This window comes from Thermobia domestica, chromosome 18 (genome assembly GCF_964235325.1).
Source record: "Thermobia domestica chromosome 18, izTheDome1.hap1.1, whole genome shotgun sequence".
Taxonomy (NCBI): Eukaryota; Metazoa; Arthropoda; class Insecta; order Zygentoma; family Lepismatidae; genus Thermobia; species Thermobia domestica.
The window spans coordinates 43,562,275-43,585,167 of record NC_137471.1 but is presented as its reverse complement, the minus strand read 5'-3'; the positions used below and the strand labels follow the sequence as shown (position 1 = coordinate 43,585,167).

Genomic DNA, 22,893 nt, shown 5'->3' with positions numbered 1-22,893 from the left:
AGGTGTGGTATTGGTAATCAGCATGTTCGAAAACCCCCATATACCGAGTTTCATCCAAATCGGTTAAAATTGTCATAGAAAGGGCATATCCCACATAAACTATAAGACCCTGGTGGAAATAAGTGTGGTATTCTTTACCAGCATGGTCGAATCGGAAATATAAATGTTTCTGCGCATGCGTGTTATTTCCAAGTGTGGGTGTATACTATGTTATTTAGGGGATGAAAAATAGGTCATAGTCTTTTATGACCTGCTTGTTGCACGTAGTCTGCTCTATTGAACCGGGACCAGCACTGCAACTGGAACAGGCTGTAGTCTAGTGTAATTTTTCTGCGCATGCGTGCAATGTGTAATTAATTGGAAATTTAATTTTACTGCGCATAAGCAATCAAGTGTGTGTGTGTGGTTGTTATTTTTTTATTCTCTGCTCTATTATGTTGCTATAAAGTGCTCGTAAAAAAGAACGGGGGTGTTATGTCTTATTTTATGTTTCTGCGCATAGCAGTAATCTGCTCCTGAACTGGAACAGTCTGCGGTCTGCTGTGTGTGTGTTGTTATTTTTTTTTAACGGCGAAATCGGAACAGTTTTGCGCATATGCGCAGTAGGTCAAAATTGGTCTCAAAATGGAGGGCGAATACTCCCCCATTATTCTCTGCTATGTTGAAAAAAAAGTGCTCATAAAAGGGAACGAATACACCCCTGCTATGCTATATGTGCTGTGTTAAATAGGCGGATGGAGAATGTGTTATCGATCTGCTATGTGTTCGTAGTCTCTGTGTAATATCTGCTATGTTCAAAGTGGTCATAAAAGGGAACGGATACACCCCTGCTATGCTATACGTGCTATGTTAAATAGGTGGATGGAGAATGTGATATCTGCTCTGCTATGTATTCGTAAAGTGCTCATAAAAGGGAACGGATCTTATATGGCATGTGGCAGGTGCGGTGATCCGGCGTCGACCGATCTGCGCGGACTGTGCGCATGGCCGGCCAATCAGCGTCAAGGGGCGTGGGCATGTGCGCGGACGGGGATCCGGCACCGACCGATCTGCGCGGTACTCCTAAGCGTGACCAATCGCCGTTAAGGGGCGGGGTCCGGTGCCAGCCAATCGGTGGGGGTCCCGCGCCAGCCAATCGGCAGGGGTCCGCCGCCAGCCAGTCAGTGCAGTACATAGGAGGTCATAAAAGAGCGTGACCAATCAGTGCCAAGGGGCGTGGCCTGCACCGACCAATCAGCGTGAAGGGGCGTGGCCAGCCAATCAGCGTTAAGGGGCGTGGCGGGGTCACGTGACCTGCGCCAGCCAATCAGCGTCCAGGGTTTGCGCATGCGCAGTAGGAAAAAAAACAGCCCCAAGTGACCCCTATCTACTACGGTGGCCCCGCGTAGCGCAGTCGCTAACGCTCTCGCCTTCGGTGCGAGCGGTCCCTTGTTCGATTCCCGGTGGGGACACTCGGTCGAAAAGGTGTAAAAAGCTTTTTCAGGCCAGCCGTCCTGAATGAAGTTTTCCTGGGTTTTCCTTATTGATATCAGGCAAATGCCTGGGTGGTACCTAACTTATAGGTTCCAGGCCACTTCCTTCCATCTCCAATCCTTTCTTCCTTCCCTTTCCCCGGATAGTGTGCTCGCCAAGGGACGTCATCTCTCGGGCTAACATGGCCATAGATACTGAAAGCCCAGAAAACTAAAATCCTAAATCAAATTAAAACGAACAAAGTTACAAGGGATTAAAAGTTTGACTTGTTTCAAAAGCCTTTACTTCGAAAGACTCCTTAGATAAGTACATCATCCAATTGCGTAGATGATTTTCAATAGATGTGAAGATAAATGCAGTTTACATCAATTTGAAATATCAAACCGATCTGGAAAATTGTAAAAACTGTGAAAATTTCCAACACTGCCTAAAATTATGTAATTCCGAAAACTTACTATAATTGTATCTATAATTATGTCTATAGGTGTCTACTTGTCACCTGTGATATCCAGTAAAAAAAAAAAAAAAAAAAAAAAAAAAAAGTTTTTGTCTACCTTGTACTGTTTGTTTCCTAAGAAAGTTATATGTATTTATCTACCTATCCAATTACTATCTCTGTCTGTATATGATATGTATGTATATATACAGAACCGGTTGTTAAAAAAATAGAATAACATCACTGGTTTTAATGGAACAGAGAAAATGAGTTAAATTATAGATTTAACTTATAGAAAAACCATGATATTTTAAGACAAAACTTAGAAAGTATAAATGTTTCTTATTTAAGTTTTACAAGGTGCCTAATATATAAACGGATACTTGACATTTTTCTATTCCTAACTCCCTTATTAAGCTGTATAGAATCAAATTGAAAAGCGTTAATTCCTGTAAATGATATATTTTTCTTTCTCATATATAATATAGAAAAAACAAGTTTCTTTTCTCCTTTTCATGTTAGTATTCGGTTTTGTATTATTGCGTAATGTAGTACGAATATATCTTGTGTACCCCTTCTATGGTTGTAGTTGGTAATATGTCGGAGCTAAATAAATGCTATGAGAGAGCTCCCTCTTCTCTCTAATTTCCGATGAGGATATTTCCACTGCGCATCCTCGGCAAGGGTCATCTTGAGTAACTTCCTTGCTTAAAATTTTATTTGATAATGTATACCAGCCGTATAAACTATTTTCTTCATAAATATTCTTTGGTTTCGTCCCTTTGTAAATTACCAAACGGTGTTTAAGGTTTTCATTTTCACTTTTTGTGCTAAAAAACTTCTTTTTCACAATCCCCTGCTTGGAATGCCAGTAACTAGCTAACCCTAAACTCGACGTAATATAAGCTAAGTTCTGTCCGCACACGCATCAACCTATGTCTGAACGAAATCATCTTGCAGTAGATAAAATATTGAACACCTCTCGTACATACTTAGGTGTTATCATAAAATGTTTCATACTCTTTTGTGTAAGTCGTGTTAATATTGTTAATAATCTTATTACCAGATAATTAAGTGTTTACTCTTTTTCTTACAGAATTTGTCAATATTATTTTGGAAAGTGAAGCAACGTCATCAGAAAATTCCTCAAAGGAAAATGGTGCCTGTAAAAAGAAAATAAGAAGTGAGTCTTTAGGTTTACAATAATATATTATTTTCATGTAGTATGTGTGTACTAATGTTAGTAACATGTTGAAACATGTTGCATCTAACTAAATGTACAGAATGAACTAAAGTCATATTTCATTACGCAGACATTCTAGAAAGTTAGAATGCAGAAATATAATGTAACAAAAAATAAGACATATTTAAAGATTTGGATATCAATCATACATATGAATAATACAGCTCACAGATGACGAGAAGAACCCTAGCAGAAGTAGTGTGACGTAGGTGTGGGCTCGCCCACTTTTCGCAAGGGGGTTTCAAATGACACCACGGAATAGCACACATATAACTTTACCCGGAGTAGCAGACGACATCTAAGTATAGACCACACCTCAAAAACCAAAAATGAACTTGACCGTGACGTTCACCTTTCCCCGCTTCCCCTGGTTTAGGGTTCTTCTCGTCATCTGTGAGCTGTACTTACTTCATTCTTTTATATGTAAGCAGTGGTGTCATTCGGCCGGTTCGCCCGAACTAGTTGTTAGAATTTCTCATGTTCCCGAACCGGTTGTCTTTCCACCTCTATATCTTTACGTAAAAGTAATTCCCTAGCAGTAATATTTTTGAGACTCAAGTATCGATTATTCTTTTCCAGCTTTTAAAGCGATAATTGAGACATGCTACAGTTGAGACTGTAATGATTTTATTTTACGTTATTTTGGACATTACTTTTATTGTTGGTAAATTGGAAAAGAAAATAAAATCTTTAAGTTTTACGTCCCACGATTATGCCAGTTAGGCTAAAGGAGACGGTGATGATGAAAAATGAATGAAATGGTGGAATAAAGAAAATCGGAGGAAACGGGAGAACCCCGAGAAAACTCACGAGCACGGTGTTTGTCCACCACAAAGTCCACACGGCGCGAGTTGGGATCGAACCAGGGACCACAAGCACCGGAGGTGAACGCTCTACCACTGAGCCACCACCACTGACGATTTGTGTTTTGACACTCACACAAGTAACACTTTCATGTTTCAGAGGCCAGAAAATGTACTCGTATCTATTGCTGTGCGAAACTAACAATATTGTGTTACAGCCCTGTCACATCTTGACGAACTATGATCCTTTGTGTAACGATTGTGATTTGTTCTTAATTCGTGCAGTACACTAGGTCTTCATGTCACTTCTCTTACATCAATTTGGGAAGCATGTTTCTGAATTATTATTATTATTATTATTATTATTATTATTATTATTATTATTATTATTATTATTATTATTATTATTATTATTATTATTATTATTATTATTTATTCTCTATCGATACAAGTGACAGTACAGCCATGGAGCCAGTAATTAGTCGCATTGCAATAAATACGTGAATTGACATATCATGCAAAATTACAAAAAATAAAAATTTTTAAAAAAATGAGACAACTCAATAGTAATTCATATGACATAAAACTTAAATATATGTTGACAGTATAATATTCTATACATACATAAAATTGCTCGAGGAAAATAGATTTGTTCATCACAGATGCACTCAGCAAAGCCATGTTTAATTTCAGATTGTTTAAAACCAAATACTAAAAGTCGTTTTATTAACAGTTTCAGTACTCCTATATATTGGGGTATCGAAGGTATCATTACATACGGAAAACTGATAATTTCTAGGATTATGAGATGAAACTCTGATATACAACTAATCAATTAGGTCGATCTTAGCTTGAATTATATTATCAACAAATTTAATCTTTTGTATATTTCTTCTTTCAACAAGGCACAATAAAGTTCAAAAGAAAGCATCTTTAGTTAAATCATGAAATTTTAATTTAAATCGAAGCCAAGCCAAGAACGAGACTGAATAGCTTCAATAAATTGAGAAATTGAAATCAAGTTTCTTGTCCATATCCAGGCAGCATATTCTAAGTGACATACAGGGTTATTCAAAAAGAAAGAACAGGTTTCAAACATTTATTTCTTCCAAACTACAAAAGATAGAAACATGATTCGAACGTTACTTGATTAAGAAAAGTTTACAATTTAAACAGCCCGGATAGAAGTTCCAATCACGGCCGCATTGGTGCTGTTGTTTGTTGTTGTTTGTCTGTAGTGAAATGGCGGCGTCACCACAGGAGAAGTTTTTTTGTGTGTGTGCTACAATTGGCAAAACTTGAGACCGTTGTTGCAGTTCAGCGAGCATTTCGCCGTCAATTAAATAAACAACCGCCGCATCATAAGCAAATTTACGAATGGCATCGAAAATTCGTAGAAGATGCTTGCATCTGCAAAGGGAAAGCACGGGACGTCCACGCACATCGAATGAGAATGTCGAGCGTATTCGTACACTTTACGAAAGGAGCCCAAAGAAATCCACATCACGAGCAAGCAAAGAACTTAACATTCCTCAACCAACGGTATGGCGAGTTCTAAAACATCGTCTGCACATGAAGCCATACAAACTCCAGTTATTGCAAGCATTGCATCCTGACGACCACAACAAAAGGTACGAATTTTGCATTAGAATATTAGATGATATGGAAGAAGACAATTTTGCTCAACGATTAATTTTTCCGATGAATCCACTTTTCATCTTTCTGGTAAAGTTAATCGCCATAACGTTAGAATTTGGGCAAGTGAAAATCCTGCGGCAGGTATTCACATGAAACAGATTCACCAAAGATGAACGTCTTCTGTGCGATATCTGTAACCAAGTTTATGGGCCTTTCTTCTTCATGGAGAAAACTGTGACAGGATTAACCTATCTAGACATGCTTCAAAACTGGTTAGTTCCCCAACTTAAAGATGATTCAGATGACTTCATCTTCATGCAAGATGGTGCCCCGCCTCATTTCTCTAACCACGTTCGACGTTATTTGAATGACACCATTCCAGGAAATTGGATTGGAAGAGGAGGAGCAGAAGATCAACTTTATCGCCGGTAGCCTCCCAGGTCTCCAGATCTCACTCCGTGTGATTTTTGTCTATGGAGTTACGTAAAAGATCGTGTTTTTATCCCTCCTATGCCTGACACTCTTGAAGGTCTACGACGTCGAATTGTTGAAGCTGTGAATTCGATAACTAGAGACCAGCTGATTCGTGTGTGGCAAGAAATGAGCCACCGTTTTGACATTTGTTGTGTAACACACGGTGCTCATATTGAATGCACACCATAATTACTAACAATAAATTGTAAACTTTTCTTAATCAAGTAACGTTCGAATCATGCTTCTATCTTTTGTAGTTTGGAAGAAATACATGTTTGAAATCTGTTCTATCTTTTTGAATAATCCTGTATAACATAAGCACAATATAGAACTGTACAAATGAATACATCTTTAGTCTCTAACAATCCATTTAATAAGACTTAAATTCCTTCTGGTTTTTGACAGAGTTTTATCATTATGTTTATTAAATAGTAACTTTATATCAGTTACAATAACCAAATCTTTGATAGTTGAAACCATTTCAATTTTATGATCGTCAATTTTGTACTGATAAACTAATATATTAATATTCCTTGAATGTGTTACTACTTTAGTTTTGTTCCTGTTCAGAGGTAATACATTATTTTTAGACCATTCATATATTGAATTAACATCTGCTTGTCCAATAATAAATTATAATAATACGAGGGTGATTCAGAAAGTAATGCCTGCAAACCCATTACTTGGCCAATAGTACTGCAAACATTCTGAATTGTTTATCATTAATGAACATATATTTAGGCTATAGAATGTCACTTATCTCATCTTCCTATCTCTTGTCGTTCCAGAGTAAATGAACAATACATGGCATTCAGTGGTGATAACTGGTTGAAACAGCGGGCTGTCATTGAATTTCTGACTGCCGAAGATTGTGCACCCAGGAACATTCATCGCCGGCAACGAGTCGTGGATACACCATTACGACTTGGAAATAAAGCGTCAATCGATGAAGTACCGCCACATGCCGCCAAAAAATTCAAAGTTTTCCCATCTGCTGGCAAGGTGTTTTGTTGTCATTCTGCCTCATCTTGTCTATAGTCCGGATCTTGTGTGCTGCGACTTTTGACTCTTCCCTGAACTTAAGGATCACCTTCAGGGTCAACGCTATAGTTTTGACGCGGAGGTAGTTCAGCAATGGTGTCGTCAGCAACCACCATAATTCTTCACCGACGGCATGAAAAATCTTGTTTCGCGTATGCCCATAATGAGGACTATGTTGAAAAATGATGTGCCACCAAATGTAGTTGACATTGCAAGCTTTCCACTGATACCTGTATCACCTTGAAGGCATTACTTTCTGAATCATCCTCGGATAAATTCTAATAAAAATAAGTCAACTTAGTACACTGATCATCGAACCAGTTGTTAAATGATTTGAATGACACCCCTTTGTATAGGTAGTTATTTTCATGGCATTGGCTTACGTGCTGAATTGCTACTTTAAGGTTATCAATTGTATCATAACATATATAAACTATCTTCTCTTTGTTGCACCCGCACAAAGAATACACATGAGTTATAAATTGCTCATCGGCAGTAATTTAGATATGTAAACTCGAAAATACATTACTCTTTCCAATCCCAATAATAATTATGCTACCACATCGTTATAATCGTCATTACTATGATTGTTGTTATTGTTGTAAAGACGGTGTAATTTTAACACACATCGACATACCCATAAAAATGCAACGTTGCCATTTACTTGGATCCACAACATAAGTGAATGTTACTGTCTTTTATGCTAACGTGTCGATGACCAGCCCACATTTCAGACAGTAACTTCATTCACTTATATTGTGGGTCCAGGTAAATGACAGCGTTGCATTTTTATTTAACATTGGGCGCATAAAGAGTGTATATTCCTTCACTTTAGATTGAAAACATCTTATTTGGAGACGGTTTCCCCTCTTTCATTTTGTTGTAACTCTTGATAACAGAGTTGTCCTATGTCAGGGGACTTTTGAGACACTCTGTTATATATAGGGTGTTAATGACTATACTGACAAGCTGTAAGAGGTGATTTCTTACATCAAAATATGAGAAAATGTTCATATGGACCTTTGGCGAAAAGTGCATAGTTTCAGAGCTAGGGCTGTTCCAAATCGCGAAAAAGCCAAATTTTAAGAGGTCTTATTTCGAATTCCAGAAACTGTGGATGGTGGTCCTTAGCAGCGTAAAGGAAACCGTGCATACACAATCCAAAAGTTCATATTTCGTCAATTTTCAATAAGTGTACAGTGGATTCCCTACAGGGTGTAATTGTCACATATGTTCTCAATTGAGTTTTCAAATATACCCTGATTTCAAGGAGGGCCCAAAGTAGGCAGGAGGTAAGCCTTCACAACTATGGACATCCTGTGCTTCGGAGGAAAGTCGGAAGTGTTAGGAACCGGCAGCTTCATGTCTTTTTGTGTTCTGATTAACGTGTGATGCGATGTATTTCGCGACGGCATATTTCAAGTTTTCTTCACTTATAAGCGTGGAAGAAAACATTGCAGAATGCGTTCTCCTGAGTACGAGAAACCATGCTGCTGACGATCCTTAACACATCCGACATCGTGCCAAAGGATTCATTTGTTCACTGCTATCAAGGCTTATCGTTTGCCTACTTCGGACCAATCACAAAGTCAGAGCATATCTCAAAATTCGGTTGATGGCATGTCTGGGAATTTCACTCTGGAGGGAATACTCTGTACACCCATTGAACATTAATGAAATATGCATTTTTGGACTGCGTATACGTGACTTCCTTTACACTGATAAGGACCACCATCCACAGTTTCTAGGATTCGAAATAAGACCTCTTAAAATTTGGGTTTTTCGCGATTTGGGACAGCCCTAGCTCTGAAACTATGCACTTTTCGCCATAGGTCCATGTGAACTTCTTGTCTTATTTTGATGTAAGGAATCACCTCTTACAGTTTGTCGGTATAGTTCATTAACACCCTATATATATATATATATATATATATATATATATATAGCGTTTTATTTGTTAACATTAATCTTTGTAATACCAACTTATATTATCATTGAGTCTTATAGTGGCACCCCAGAAAGAGGTTGATTTGTTGCTTATTGAAATTTTAATGTCTTTTCAGTACTGAAGTTTTCAGTACTCTCTCACCGGGAATCGAGCCCGGGACCGCGTGCATCAAAGGCGTGCGCTAGCCACTAGACTAGTGGCCAGGATTAGAAAGTGGTTGAATACATGCTCTTTTTCGATATAGTGGTAACGAAATAATAAATGTTATTTTGCTTTTGTGTGTGCGTGTGTGAGTTCCGTACAGGCGGGTTCCAAAATATTGTGAAGGGTTAAATTTTCGTGGTATTTGGTTTAAGTTTATGGTTAGTTATTAAAAATAAATTACTTTACATTATTCAAAATGTATGTAATTCAAATTTAGCTTACCTTACCCATTATTCTTGTGTCTACGTAATGAATAAATAAATAAGAATTAGCATACAGTGTATCACTTTTATTTCTGTAGATGTTTAAAGCACGATTGTTCTGATATACTTGTATATGAAAGAAAAATATCCTTTTCTACATGTGTTAGTTCTCAAAAGATTTGGAAGTGTAGACATTCATTATTTCTAATGCATTAAGAATATGTAATTCGATCCCAGTTCATGTAAGATAGCGATCCCAGATCTTTTTTTACTTGACATTTATTAATGGTAAAATAGGCCAACTGACAGATTTTCATCTGATAAAAACAGATGATAAATACGAAGAAGCATGAATAGTTGTGTACGCAGTTGTATAGTTCAATATTGCTTAATTTTGAACCTGTTATTTTCGTTCACGCAGATTGTGCTTGTTGTAACGCAGTGTCAACTGACGTGAAGTTTAAACAATGTCAGAGATGTAGAGATGAGCGTTGGGAGAACAAAAGATATTACTGCGGTCATGACTGTCAAGGTAAGCTTTCGAATCACTATTTCTAGATTTGTAATTCCAACTGGAAGAAAAAGTTAAAACTTCTAGCTCTGATGTACAGGGTGAGTGAAAAATCCCAGACCATTCTTTCTCCGATATGATGAATGGTGTCATTCCAAGTGTGTAGAGGTAGGGGTTCCATATTTGAGGGAGTTTCTGGTTCATGGTCACCATCTTATGATCTCTCGTGTTAGACAAGGTAAATTTTTCAAATGAAAAGTAGTTTATATGGTGTGTCAAACGACACTCGAAAGTTCCTCTGAATTCATGTATATAATCAGATTTCAGTTACCTGTTGTTTGAGAATTGAGAGTACGGGCACATCAAGATAAGCCACGATTTTTACACAGCACACAGGCATCCTTAATAGCCAAACTCTGTCATTCCTGAAGACTTGGTCGCGCCCACTTTGTTCCTCATCATGAATATTTGTGCGGCCATCTTTAAAGCTCTAACCCATTTCTGTACCATTCCATCGCTTATAATGTTTTCTCCATACATTTCACTAAGCTGGTAACGAATTTCAACCGCTTTTACGCCTTTAGCACTAAGAAAACGCACCACAATGCATATTTCACAGTCGCTGGGATTCTAAATTGGCGGAGATATTTTAACTACTTACAAATGTAAACACGGTCGAATGTTTCCGTAATGGCGTCTGTGGCTTACCAACAGATGTAGGTACACAGCGCGCATGCGTCGAATGCCAACCACAGTGCTGCAGCGGCAGAATTTCAACGGTACGTACTTTAAAAAAAAAAAAAAAAGCCTCGTATATTGGACTGGTAGGTTTAATTAAGAGATACGATGATAGTGGATTGGGAGTCAGATTAAATTCGCATTTCAGACATTCTACAGTGTCTTCTGCATTATCTACTGAAATTCAGTACGATTTAATTAATTGTATTTCGTAGAGAATATCTCTGAAATTTAGGAAACATTTGTAGCCATTATAATAAATGCAATCTGTCGGGAGATCCGGATTCGATGCCCAGTAGGAACTCATGTGGTTCAAATCCCACGTTAAGCTGTAGGTCTACGTATTCTATAGCCTCAGTTCGGAACGGGATGCTAAACTATATCAATCAGCCAACGGAATCACGAACATAACGAGCAAATGCCAAATTTCCAATTCTTTAATCTATTTCAGTAGTGATTGCAGGGAGTTGAGTTGATTTTGAGTTTTACGTCCCGTTCAGCAGCGAGGCTATATGAGACGTGGACCTACTGATTAACGTGGAATCCGAACCACATGAGTGATTGCAGGGAAAATGCAAACAGAACGTACTCTCAAAATCTTCTAAGCTTGCGAATGTGAGGAGCAGTTGGAGGAGCATACTTGCTATTAAAAGCTAGTCAAAGCTCAACATAAAAGTGCACTGCGTTTGTTTGTTGGTATGCACATAAAATTACAAGGTGCTAGATGGTTGTATAAGAATTACAAAAGAAAACATCAGACAAAGGTTACTGTACAAAAAAAAAAATCGAAGTATTTTTTTTTTAACATCTCACGGTATATTTTTGGTGCTCTCCCATCGTGACCACGTACACCAAAGATGCACGCGCTAGCCACTACACTAACGGGAAGATTTTAATAAAATAACAAATGATTTTGATACTACTTTTGTTACATATTAGGAAGTCTATGAATGAAGACGGCCCAACGCAGTAGAAAAATAAGATTTGAAAATGTGTCTGAACATAGAAAAAATTCTTACAGAGGACTTTACTATCATTGACACATATCTGGTAAAAATAAAAGAAAAATTTTCTGATTTTAGTGATTTTTTCTTCCGTAATGTTTTAAGCTAGTTTGTATTTTTCTGATTTATTATTATTATTATTTATTTCTGGACTTTCTGCAGGTTTGTTATATTCGGTATTGTGATATCTGTTATGTTACCTCTTTGGTTTCTTTGCTTATTATTGTGATATTTGGCCTGTTATAATCAACTTCTTTATTAGTTAGTTGTGATTATCTGTTTCTAGTATGTATGTTTGTTCGTGTGTTTCTAGTATTATAATACGCTGCTTCTGATAGAATTTTGTTTTCTTATTTTCTATTTCTTGGTGTAGGTTTTTCTCCTGCTTCGTCCACCATATTGTGTTGTCTTTTTCAGGATGTGTTTCCTGTGATGTTTGTATTTATTACCTGTCTTGCATTCCTTGCATTAAGACTTCTGCCTGTAAATACAAGCCTCTCACTTTCACCCACTGATATGTGTTTCTGTTTCGACCACGGGAATACCTGAGCTGAGTTTTGTCACTGCTTCCACTAGCTTGTGACAGACTTTTTTCTTCCTTATTTTTTACGTTTCCTGTGGCAGACTTCCCATAGACCTAGAAAGTCTTTAGGTGGAATTTCTATCCATATTTTATGTGGCAGTTTGAAAACTTTTTTTTCTATATTACAAATCTAGAAATCAGACAAATACCAAAAAGGAAATTTTACATAAAAGTAAGGGACTGGTCAGGGAAAATGGTACTTAAACTGGAAATCAAGGAAACTTGGGAATTTTTTGCTTTTGTTGAGATAAGCCGATAATTGAAACGCGAGAGGAAAAATTATCAAGGGATATGAATCACACGTTAGTTATATGTGAGAGCTCTAATTGCTTTCTTCAGTTACTGCAAATTTTTCTTAACTGGCCTTCTAGTAGGGAATATTAACAATAACAACTTTTCTTTGTTTAAAAAAAAGAAAAAAAAGAGGATAGAGACCTGGAAAATAATATATATAGACTTGGAAAAAGTCTGGAATTTAAAAACAAACATCTAATAGACACCCTCTACTAGTTGTTGTTGTTGTTGAGTAGAAGTAGTAGTAGTAAGAACAGCAACATCATCATCATGTTTGTTGGTTGAAACTATGAATGTTAGGGCATGGGATCTCTTGTTCGACGTTCTCCCGTTTCTTTCCACTTTCTTCATCCCACCATTTCATTCATTATCACTGTCTTCTTTACCTCGGAGTAATAGCGGGACGTTAAAGTAAAATATCAACCGAACCCATCCGATCAGGATCAAACTTGGCATAAGGTAGGCCTTGTCAACATATCTATTGAGTGAAAAGATACTAATTATTTAATTGTTACATATTACTTTCTTTAATTTTTAAAAATATTTTTGAGTGAATTCTTTTAGAATTTTGATTAAATTTTAAAAATATAAAACTGCTAAAAATTTACTGTTTTTCGCAACTCCTTTGAAAACTATATTTCTGCTGGTAGAAGATATGCACTGATCTTTTCTTCCTTTTTAGAATTATGATTTATTATAAATTACTGTTTCAGCGAAAGACTGGTATGCTCGCCATAAAGCGGAACATCAAGAGAGAAGTTCAAATCGATAAAGAGGTAAGAATATTATAAGGTACACCTAACAATGGATCCGAAATTTTTATTAGAATCCATAATCACTGACTTCGGCTTATTTATTTCGTAATAAAATAAACTCATGGTTTGACATGCAATCGGTGGAAAGCTTCAATTTTTTATGAACTCTAAAAATATAAGAATAAAACTTTGGTAAACTATAAAGGGATTGTGTATAACAATTAAAAAAAAAAAAACTTCAAATATGCTAAAACGTTGTAGAATATATAAGTGAGAATAAATGAGTAATAGTATTGTAATACTTCAAAGGCACATAACGGGGTGCTGATAAGATATAAATTCCTTACTTCGGAGGAACTGGGCTAAGAATCTAGAACTGCCTTACTACTCTAGGTATTTCTCCTGTAAGTCAATGCATTTGCGACATCTGTCCTATGCTATATGAAGTTCCAAGAAATTAAATTCCTCCGACCGCTGGTGTAGCCATTCACTTGCAGCATTAGCTCGTCCTGAACATTCCCAAAACGTTATATCTTCAGGTATTTCTTGAGATTGACGAACCCATAGTAACGAGAATATGTTAAATCAGGCTAATAGGGGTTGGGGGAACACTGTAAAGGCTAAGAAAGTCGTTTTCATGCTGTTTCAGTTGCAATGTGTGACGAGATATTGTCATGCAATATGATCATATCTTTGGAGAGATTTTGCCGACGTTTCTTTGTGGTATTTTCCCTCAGCTTCACTAATAAACCGCAGTAATATCGTACATTGATGGTTGAACCTTGTTGGAAATAATCCACTTGTAGAACCCCCTTCTTATCTCAAAAGATTATAGACTTTTGTTTCTGCGCTGATCTTTGTACACATAACTTCTTTGGCCTAGGGGAACCACTTTGCCACCATTCCTTAGACTGTTCCTTGGTCACAAGATCGTAAGAATATATCCATGTCTCATTACCAATTACAATTTCTCTAACAAATCTGACCCAGTCTTTGCAAAATATTGGTTTCAAAATAACCAGCGAACTTGCCACACGTTTCTTGTTCTTGTTTACTTAAGACTATTCATGGCTTTGGATTGATTATTTTAACAAAAGAGACACTGACCAAAACTTAAAACCCACTTTATTTTCAATTATAATTCATAACTGTTTCGGATAACTAGCATATCCTTCTTCAGACACTATCGAAAAAAAAAAAAAAAATCAAAAGTTTGAGATCCACTTTGTTGCAGTCTTAATCATGTCCAAGTCGTCGTAGGTAATGGCGCCAACTCTCTCACGTAGTATGCCTAAATATGTAGCAATACTTTTAGTGTATAGTCTGTGATCGTCAATGATTATGGCATGATTGGCTTTCATATTTTCAGGCACAGAGACAAAAATAGGCCTTCCATTATTGTTTTCACTTTTAACACTGAAATGACCAGTTTTAAATTTGGCAACCCATCGTTTAATTCTAACATAGGAAGGTCCATTGCCACCCGCAGTTCATGGAATTTTTTCATGAATATCTGTTTTGCATCTTTCTTTCGAAGAAGTAGGAGCTTAAGACCCTTTCTCGTCTTCATAAAGCTTGTCGTGAGGTGTTGTCATTTCTATTTTGTAGCTGAACACAACAAGAAGTTAGAAATCATAGTAAATTGATTTGTGCAACATTAAACTTAGAAGCACTTGAATTGAAATATTATGGCAGTTGATATATATATGTATTACAAAGCTAAATTCACTACATATATCGAAAGTCGAACACCTATTTTAAATAACTACATACGGGAAAGATTTCTCAAAAGGGCTACTACTGACAAGGGAAGGTCACGAACTAGCTCCGCTGAGATCCGAACGAGACAATTGTGTTTGCATTTGATATGTTATAACAAGACGAATCCCAAAGTTATACGTGCCACCGGTCGGGATATCGTGAGTTAAAACATATTTTATAATGTAAAAGCTACAAAAAAATTAGCTGGCAGTTGAACCGGGTCATTTGTTCGGAAAAGGTTGGGTAGATGGAAAACTCGATGAACACTTATCCTATAATTTTTAGAGGCACACTTTTTGGGGTAAAAAAGTTTGCCACAGGGTCCCAGACGGGATCCAACTCAAAAGTTTCAAATGGAAAGGGGGGTTAAGTAGCACATCATTTGAAAGCTGTTGCGAAATGAAAGAAGATGGAACAAGTCGCGATTCTCTACGATAGCCCTATGCAAAATGGCGGTGGGTCAAAATGTAAACAAAATCTTAATTGAAAAGTCCATGGCCACCCCTATAAATCGGGAAGGGTGAGACAAATGTGAAAACAGGAAAGCACGTGTGGCATTATTTTCAAAGTATAACGATTTAAAGTAAAAACGTCTTGTCCCAAGTCCCCCGCAGGTCCCAGGTGGGATCCAACTCACAGTTTCCAAATGCCAAAGGTTTTAAGTAGACACACATGTTAACAAATTGGTTAAAATAGGTACAGAAGTCAGAATACCACAAAAACTTAAAAAAGAATAAAGCCATTAGAATCGGTATTTCATTTTGTAAAGTTTATTTCTCAAAATATGAAGGGACTTTTTAAAGAAGTCTATCAAATTATTCTTAGTGCTTTCGCATAATTTAGAAGGAAAATCTTTATGTATGGAAATAATACAAACATTGAAACCTATGAGGCACAATTTATTTGCCAAGAAAAATATGTTTGACGTAAAGAGCAAAAACGACTGGTGAGATATAGAACATTCTATACAAGGAATTTCAGAAATTATGAATCATCTCTTTATGGATTTTCAAGACATTTATTTGAACATAACTACAGAACTGACGGTATCAAAACGTTACATAAATCGAAAAGAGATCAAAACCTGCACAATTAAATCTTTATGCTTAATAGCAAGAAAAAGAAACATATTGAAATTTATATAAAAAAGCAATCTCAACAAAAACTGGTCTAATATCATTGTTAACTTTCGCATATTTCTCAAAATATTTTGCATCTGTTGATAAGGAATGAAGAAATTGAGCTAATAAGCAAAAAGTTTTTAAAAGTATATTTGTTAAATAATCTTCTTGATAAACAAAAATTGTTACATCAGCTTAATGAATTTAGGATGTGTTCAAAACTGTTTCCACTGTTTCTTAGTACTTTATCCCCTAATCCGTTATATATCCCGTGCAATATTATTACTCAATTATCTCGTGGTTGTTTTGTTATATATGTACACTATATGTAAGGGATGCGAATAGTGAGTACTTAGTTGTATTGGATTAGAACATATTTCGCTCCAGTATTTATACAGACAGTTTTTGTAGTACGGCTTGCAACTCCATAACATCCAAAAAAGATTATACAGGGTGGTCCATAAGTCTTTGTACAGTGGATTATTTTGGAAAACAAACATGATTACAGCAAATCTGCCTAACGGTGGGCAGACTTGGGGAAAGGAGCTACCGATTGATGCATACATGGTGAATGGCGGCCATCTTGTATCCAGGTTAATTTTTTCAACTGGGAAGGTAGGCATGTAACACATCAGTTAACACTTTTTTTTCCCCATGGGAATGCAGTTCCGCATGCACAAATGCGTTATCATATCCCGTTCCAAAGTTATGACGCTCCGAAGTCATACCTACAGGATGTGCTTCGCATGTTGCCCGTCCATTGCAACACACAACCGGAGTCTCTTAATCCAGTCATCCTGAACCCGTAACAACACAGCGGGGGGGTGATATTATCACAGACGTCCTGAAAACGTCCCTTTAGATGTGCAACTTCCCGAATCTTCTCCTGATACACCAGGTGTGTGTCCCCATCAAAAAAATCCAATGGTGTGAGATTCGGCGACCGAGCTGGCCACTCTACAGGGCCTCGGCGACCGATCCAACGTCCAGGAAAATGAAGATCCAAGCATTCCCGCACAGGCAGCGCATAGTGCGGTGGGGCACCATCTTCCTGAAAATATCGCGGCAAGGTGGCATCAGGGCGGAGAAGCAACGAAAACATCAACTCCTGTAACATGTTCAAGTATCGAACACTATATAGAGTACCAGGAATAAATAAGGGTCCTATGATCGACGTGTTCCATATGTCACACCACACCATGATATGAGCAGGGGCAACCCTCTTGTAAGGATTGGTCGCATGTGAGTTGCATCCTACCAATATCGCATGTTCTGCCGATTCACTTACCCAACCAAATAGAAGTTTGCCTCGTCTGTGAAGAGAATGCTGGCTGGGAAATGCGGATCTCGGTCATATTGTGACAAAACTCAGTTGGCGAATTCCATGCACCGGTCTGGATCATCCTCTGAAAGGTTGTGTACAAGCTGCAGCTTGAAGGTGCCACTTGTTCGTATGGAGAATCCTCATTACGGAAGCACGTGGTATGCCTGTTATCGCTGATAGTTGTCTTGTGCTGCGTTTCGGACTTTTCACACTCGCAGCAAGCACCATTGTGGATGTCTCCTCATCTGTCGCGGTTCGTGGGGCACCTGACCGTGGTCTGTCGGCAACATTACCAGTTACGAATTTCCTAATGGGGTAGCTAACGGTGTTGTGGCTTATTGCAGGTCTTTCGGGGTGGCGCACGTTGGAGTCCTGGGCAATCACACGACTGCTTCTTTCCCCAGACATTAGGATGATCTCAATTCTTTCCTGCTTCGTCAGTGCCATCTTGCTCTACCTGCAACGAAAAGAAAACCTGTCAAATTTGGGACGTCACGTCTTTCTTGCTGTGTTAGTGCCATGTCGCTCTCCCTGCAAGGAAACAAAACCGTTAACTTTGGCGCATCATAACTTTGGAACGGGACATGATAACGCATTTCTGCTTGCGGGACTGCATTCCCCTTAAAAAAAAAAAAAAAAAAAAAAAAAAGTGTTAATTGGTGTGTCACATGCCTACTTTCCTATTTGAAAAAATTAAAACCTGGATCCAAGATAGTCGCCATTCACCACGCATACATCAATCGGTAGCTCCTTTACCGCCCTCCGCTAGTCAGATTTGCTTTAGTCATGTTTGTTTCCAAAATAATCCACTGTACTAAGACGTATGGACCACCCTGTAGATTATCATTGAGTCTATTCTGGCTACATATGGGTGATGATGAAGGAATCGATGTAATGTTTGTTAGGTACGTGTGAATGAAGTCCTTCTGTGAAACAATGATTCAATGTTTCTGCTTCTGACAATATTTCTAATGCAGCTCGCTATTACATGCCGCTGCTATAGAGCAATATAGCTAATGACTTGACCCAATGTATGTAGAATGTTACAGGTATGTTGAATATTGCATTTTCTGCTATGGAGAGAAAATATTACCCAGAATTCTTACGCGACTTGACGTCACGTGAAAGAGAGCGCGAAACAAATACATTGTAGGTAGTACAGTGCGTGGTGTTGATGCGTGGAATTTATAAAGAATGAATAATTATTGAGACAAAAATGAATAAAAATAATAGATGAGTTGAGATAATTTTGAGTTCAACGTTCCGTTAAGTAGCAAACGGCGCGTATGCTAACCGCTTAATCACGAAGGAACTCAATAAAAATAATAACTGTGCTGTTGCTCAAAGTCCGAATTCAGGAAGCAAGACTCCAGTTATAGTAGCCTATATCACCGCTTTCCAAAACAATCGTTGTACAATGACAGTAGGTTTCTTAGTGTAAACTCATAGACAAAATCAATGTAAATAATTCTTGTATTTATTCTATTCATTACTTATGCAAAAATTATTTTTTTAAAAAAAAAAAACTTACAACACGAACAAGGGCGCCCTTGTTGTGGTTTCCAGGGGAGGCAAGTATAAGCGACATTTCAAATATAGTTTGAAATTTTGCGGTAAATATTCTAAAAATTTTATTGGGTTTTCGCTCTTCCGAAGTAAAATTTCCTCTAGAGGGGTCGAGCGCTCGCTTTGGCCCACTTAATGGACGCCCTTGAACACGAACTTCTTAAGTTTCCTGTAAAAAAATAAGCTCCTCCGTCCTCATTTAGTTCCTTCTTTGCATATGTCCAATTGGCATGGAGAGCAACATTGTTAAAAACGAACGAAAGTAAGCAGGAAATAACTAGAAAATAATTTATTTCTCAAACATACGAAGTTGAAAAGCTTGAAAAAAATTTAAATAGGCAGAGTCATGGATGCCGATCCTCGGGGACGACCAAATATGTTATAAAATAGAGGATTTGTCCATAACTATATTTGTCTCGTATCTCGATGAAGCCGAAAAACAAGCGAGAAATATCTGGTTGACTGCTCCCTTTTCAACCAGCAATGTTCGCTCAAAACATTAGGTTCCGTATATGAACATATACCGCCTTATGCAGAGTCGTTTTGGCATATGATTAGCGTCATGCTAAAGGCCTGACTACTGCAGGAAACATGTTAGTCGAACTATTTAGTATGTTACTAATCACACTTCAGAACGAGTCTGCATAAGGTCCATAGTGTTTATTGCGTTTATTCTTATTTAAATATTCGCTTTAACGTTCAGGATTTTTCCATTTGTAGCATATGAGTTTGTGTTCATTACCTTCAGTGGAGCTCGCGTTCGTATTCCCGTTGAGGCTCATGCTCACTTGGGCTCGAACTCGCATCCTTCAATAAGGATTTCACTCACTAGCCTGCTGGGTACTCGCGCTCACTAATTTCGTTGGAGTACGCGTTTGTTGGGCTCGGGTTCACCACACTCATTGAGGCTCGAGCTCACCAACCTTAACTGGAGTCGGGGTTACTAGTATCAATGGGTTTGTGCGTAATGAGGTCAATGGAGCTTGCATTGATTTGTCCTCGGGTCCGTTACCTTCAGTGGGGCAAGCCCATTGGGGGAAGCTCACTATTCCCGTTAAAGCTCGCTCTTACTCAAGGTCTTACATCCTTCAGTGAGGCTTACTCTCAGTAGGCTCCTTGGAGATAGTGCACCCTAATCTCTTTAGAGCACGCGATTAGTTAGATTCGGGGTCACTAATCTTAATTAGACTTGTGCTCATTCGCGTGGGCTCACTTCCGTCAACTGGGCTCAGGCTCACTCATCAATGGGACTCAAGCTCACTGACACCACTGTTCATTAATGTGGGCTTGAGTTCATTACTGTTAGTGGGGCTCGCTCGTTTAAGCTCAGCTTACTTGATCTCGGGCTCACATTCTTTAATGAGGTTGAAACTCACTAGGCTCCGTGAAGCTCGCGCTCTCCAATCGCCGGCGGCCACGCGTTTGCTAGGGCTCAGGCTTATTAATTTGAATTGGACTCGTGCTCACCCGCACTGGCTCACTTTAGTCAACTGGGCTCGATCTCGTTACCATCAATAGGGCTCGAGCTCACTGATACCAGTGGGGTTTTCACTAATGTGGGCTCGGGTTCATTACCTTTAGTGGGCTCTCTATTATTACTTCGTGCTTATTCGGCCTCGGCATCAGATCCTTCAATGAGGCTCGTGATTACACAGTCTCAGTCTCACATCCTTCAATGAGGCTTGCACTAACTAGATTCCTTCTAGCTCGTGCTCTCTAATTTCTTTCGGGCACGCGCTTACATCGGCTCAGAGCGAAGATTATGCTCTTAGCAATGTTCCTTTTCTAGAACAAGACTCGGAAGAAAGCTTTTAAATTTCATTACAGGCAAACTACGTATTGATGTACTGAACGACCTTCATCTGTACAAGTGCAGGAGTATGTGAGCTCACACCAACAACAACATGTTCTGCTCACAACTTATTTTGGACTTTTTCATTCTAAATTGAAATATGGTATTATATTCTGGGGATCTACTGCACTGCTAAATTCCATATTCGTTTTACAAAAGAGAGCTTTAAGGTTTATGACCGGAAGTAAACCTCGAACTTCTTGTAAACCTCTATTTAAATTTCTTGAAATCTTACCTCTTCCATTTTTATACATATATGAACTTCTAAAATTTGTAAGAAAAGATATACAGATAGATACAAGCAGCTTCCGGTTGAACTCAGATATTCATATGCATAATACAAGACAAGCGTCTGACCTTCATGTAGAGTCCTCACGTTTAAAAGTACATAAGAATAGTACATTTCCTATGGCAGTGAATATTTATAACAAGCTTCCTTCCATTTTAAAAAACAAACCATCTGGTTTCAATAAAGCAGTCAAGTCGTACCTACTCGAGCACTGTTTCTATTCTGTAGAAGAATATCTCGCCTGTAGTAAATAATGTTTAAAGTATATATATTTTGTATATCTATAATGTAAGGTTTTATTAACTGTTATGTTGTTTTATATCACTGTATGTAAATTAGAATAATGAAAAATTGTACTTTTTTTTTTTTTTTTTTTTTTTTTTTTTACATAAATTCACACTATTTTAATATTGCATGTAGATTTAATCTATACATATGTACACATTCAGTGTTCTTATGACGTGTCCAACTCATACGTTCACGTTGTGAACAATTTGTATGAAAAAGGATGAAAATAAATACAATACAATACAATACAATACAATACAATACAATGAGGAATTCCTATTAGATGCTGTGAAATACCTGGTAGTGTGCATTGCTATTAAGTATCGTGGTATTGGCAATTCGTTGGATACGCCGCGAGAAATGATAATAAACAAACACGGAGACTGGATAACCATTATCTCCGGAAAGAACTTAATAGTTTCATCAACGAAGTTGCAGTGGCGGATCTAGAAGATAAAAATTGGGGTGGGGGTGGGGGGCAGCCAGACCCCAGACTATGATATGTATACCATGAGCTTACTATAAACTTTCAAAAGTATATAAACAATAGCTAAAATTATTATTGTCACTTAAAAATTTGGGAGACCTAGGTCCCCGGCTCCGGGCTTCAAGTATTTTGGATTTTGTGATATTTGCTACTTTTCACCTCTCTAATATTTCGATGTGCAAAAGTGTTATGAAAACTTTATGTGCAGAAATAACTTCAAAATATCCCGAACTAAGCCCAAATTATAGTACAAACATATGTAAAAATAAGGACAGTTATTTGTGTGAGCTATCTCATCCTAAAACTTAAACCCAAACGATGAAGAAATACATACAATACGAAAAACACAATGTGTTTCGGCTTCTGTGTCTTCTGGGGGCTGCAATTACAACAACCACTAACATTTCCTATTAATATTCAAAAAAAACAATAAAGATCAGTAGATTATAACATTAATATATTATTTTTATTATAATATAGCAATTTATCCTGTGTAGTTTTAAAAAAATGAAGTTAGAACATGCTCGGAGTATACAAAAATATATGGTAAAAGCAGAAGACGCGATTTCCTCTCTTCCGCGTGACGTCACACTTCCAGTGACCAATGCCAGTTCGAATCGCATATATGGTAGCCCCTGGACTTGACCAGTGTTTCTCCGTTTGGACTATCGTGAAATAAATCTCCGCTTGGGCATACCGACCTCTTACAATCGCCTTCCATATTGATGCAAAGCAGATGTATCCAGCCCCTATTGCAGAAGGGATTGTTCGATTTCCCAAATATTTTCTGCGCATACATCGTCATTAATCACAACAGTATTTGATAAATTTTATTTTCTTCTAATGTAATACTTAAA

General features: G+C 37.7%; 1 protein-coding gene across 8 annotated transcripts in view; it reads left to right on the top strand.

Moving 5' to 3' along the window:
* LOC145675464 (uncharacterized) overlaps positions 1-22,893 on the top strand; it is a 209,781-nt gene that overhangs the window by 183,294 nt on the left and 3,594 nt on the right. For all 8 annotated transcript variants that reach the window (XM_081745895.1, XM_081745901.1, XM_081745899.1 and 5 more), the window contains 3 exons: positions 3,006-3,092; positions 9,885-9,995; positions 13,307-13,369. In XM_081745895.1, coding sequence (XP_081602021.1) covers positions 3,006-3,092; positions 9,885-9,995; positions 13,307-13,365 — 257 coding nt within the window. In that variant the 3' untranslated portion in view covers positions 13,366-13,369. The remainder of the gene's footprint in view (positions 1-3,005; positions 3,093-9,884; positions 9,996-13,306; positions 13,370-22,893) is intronic.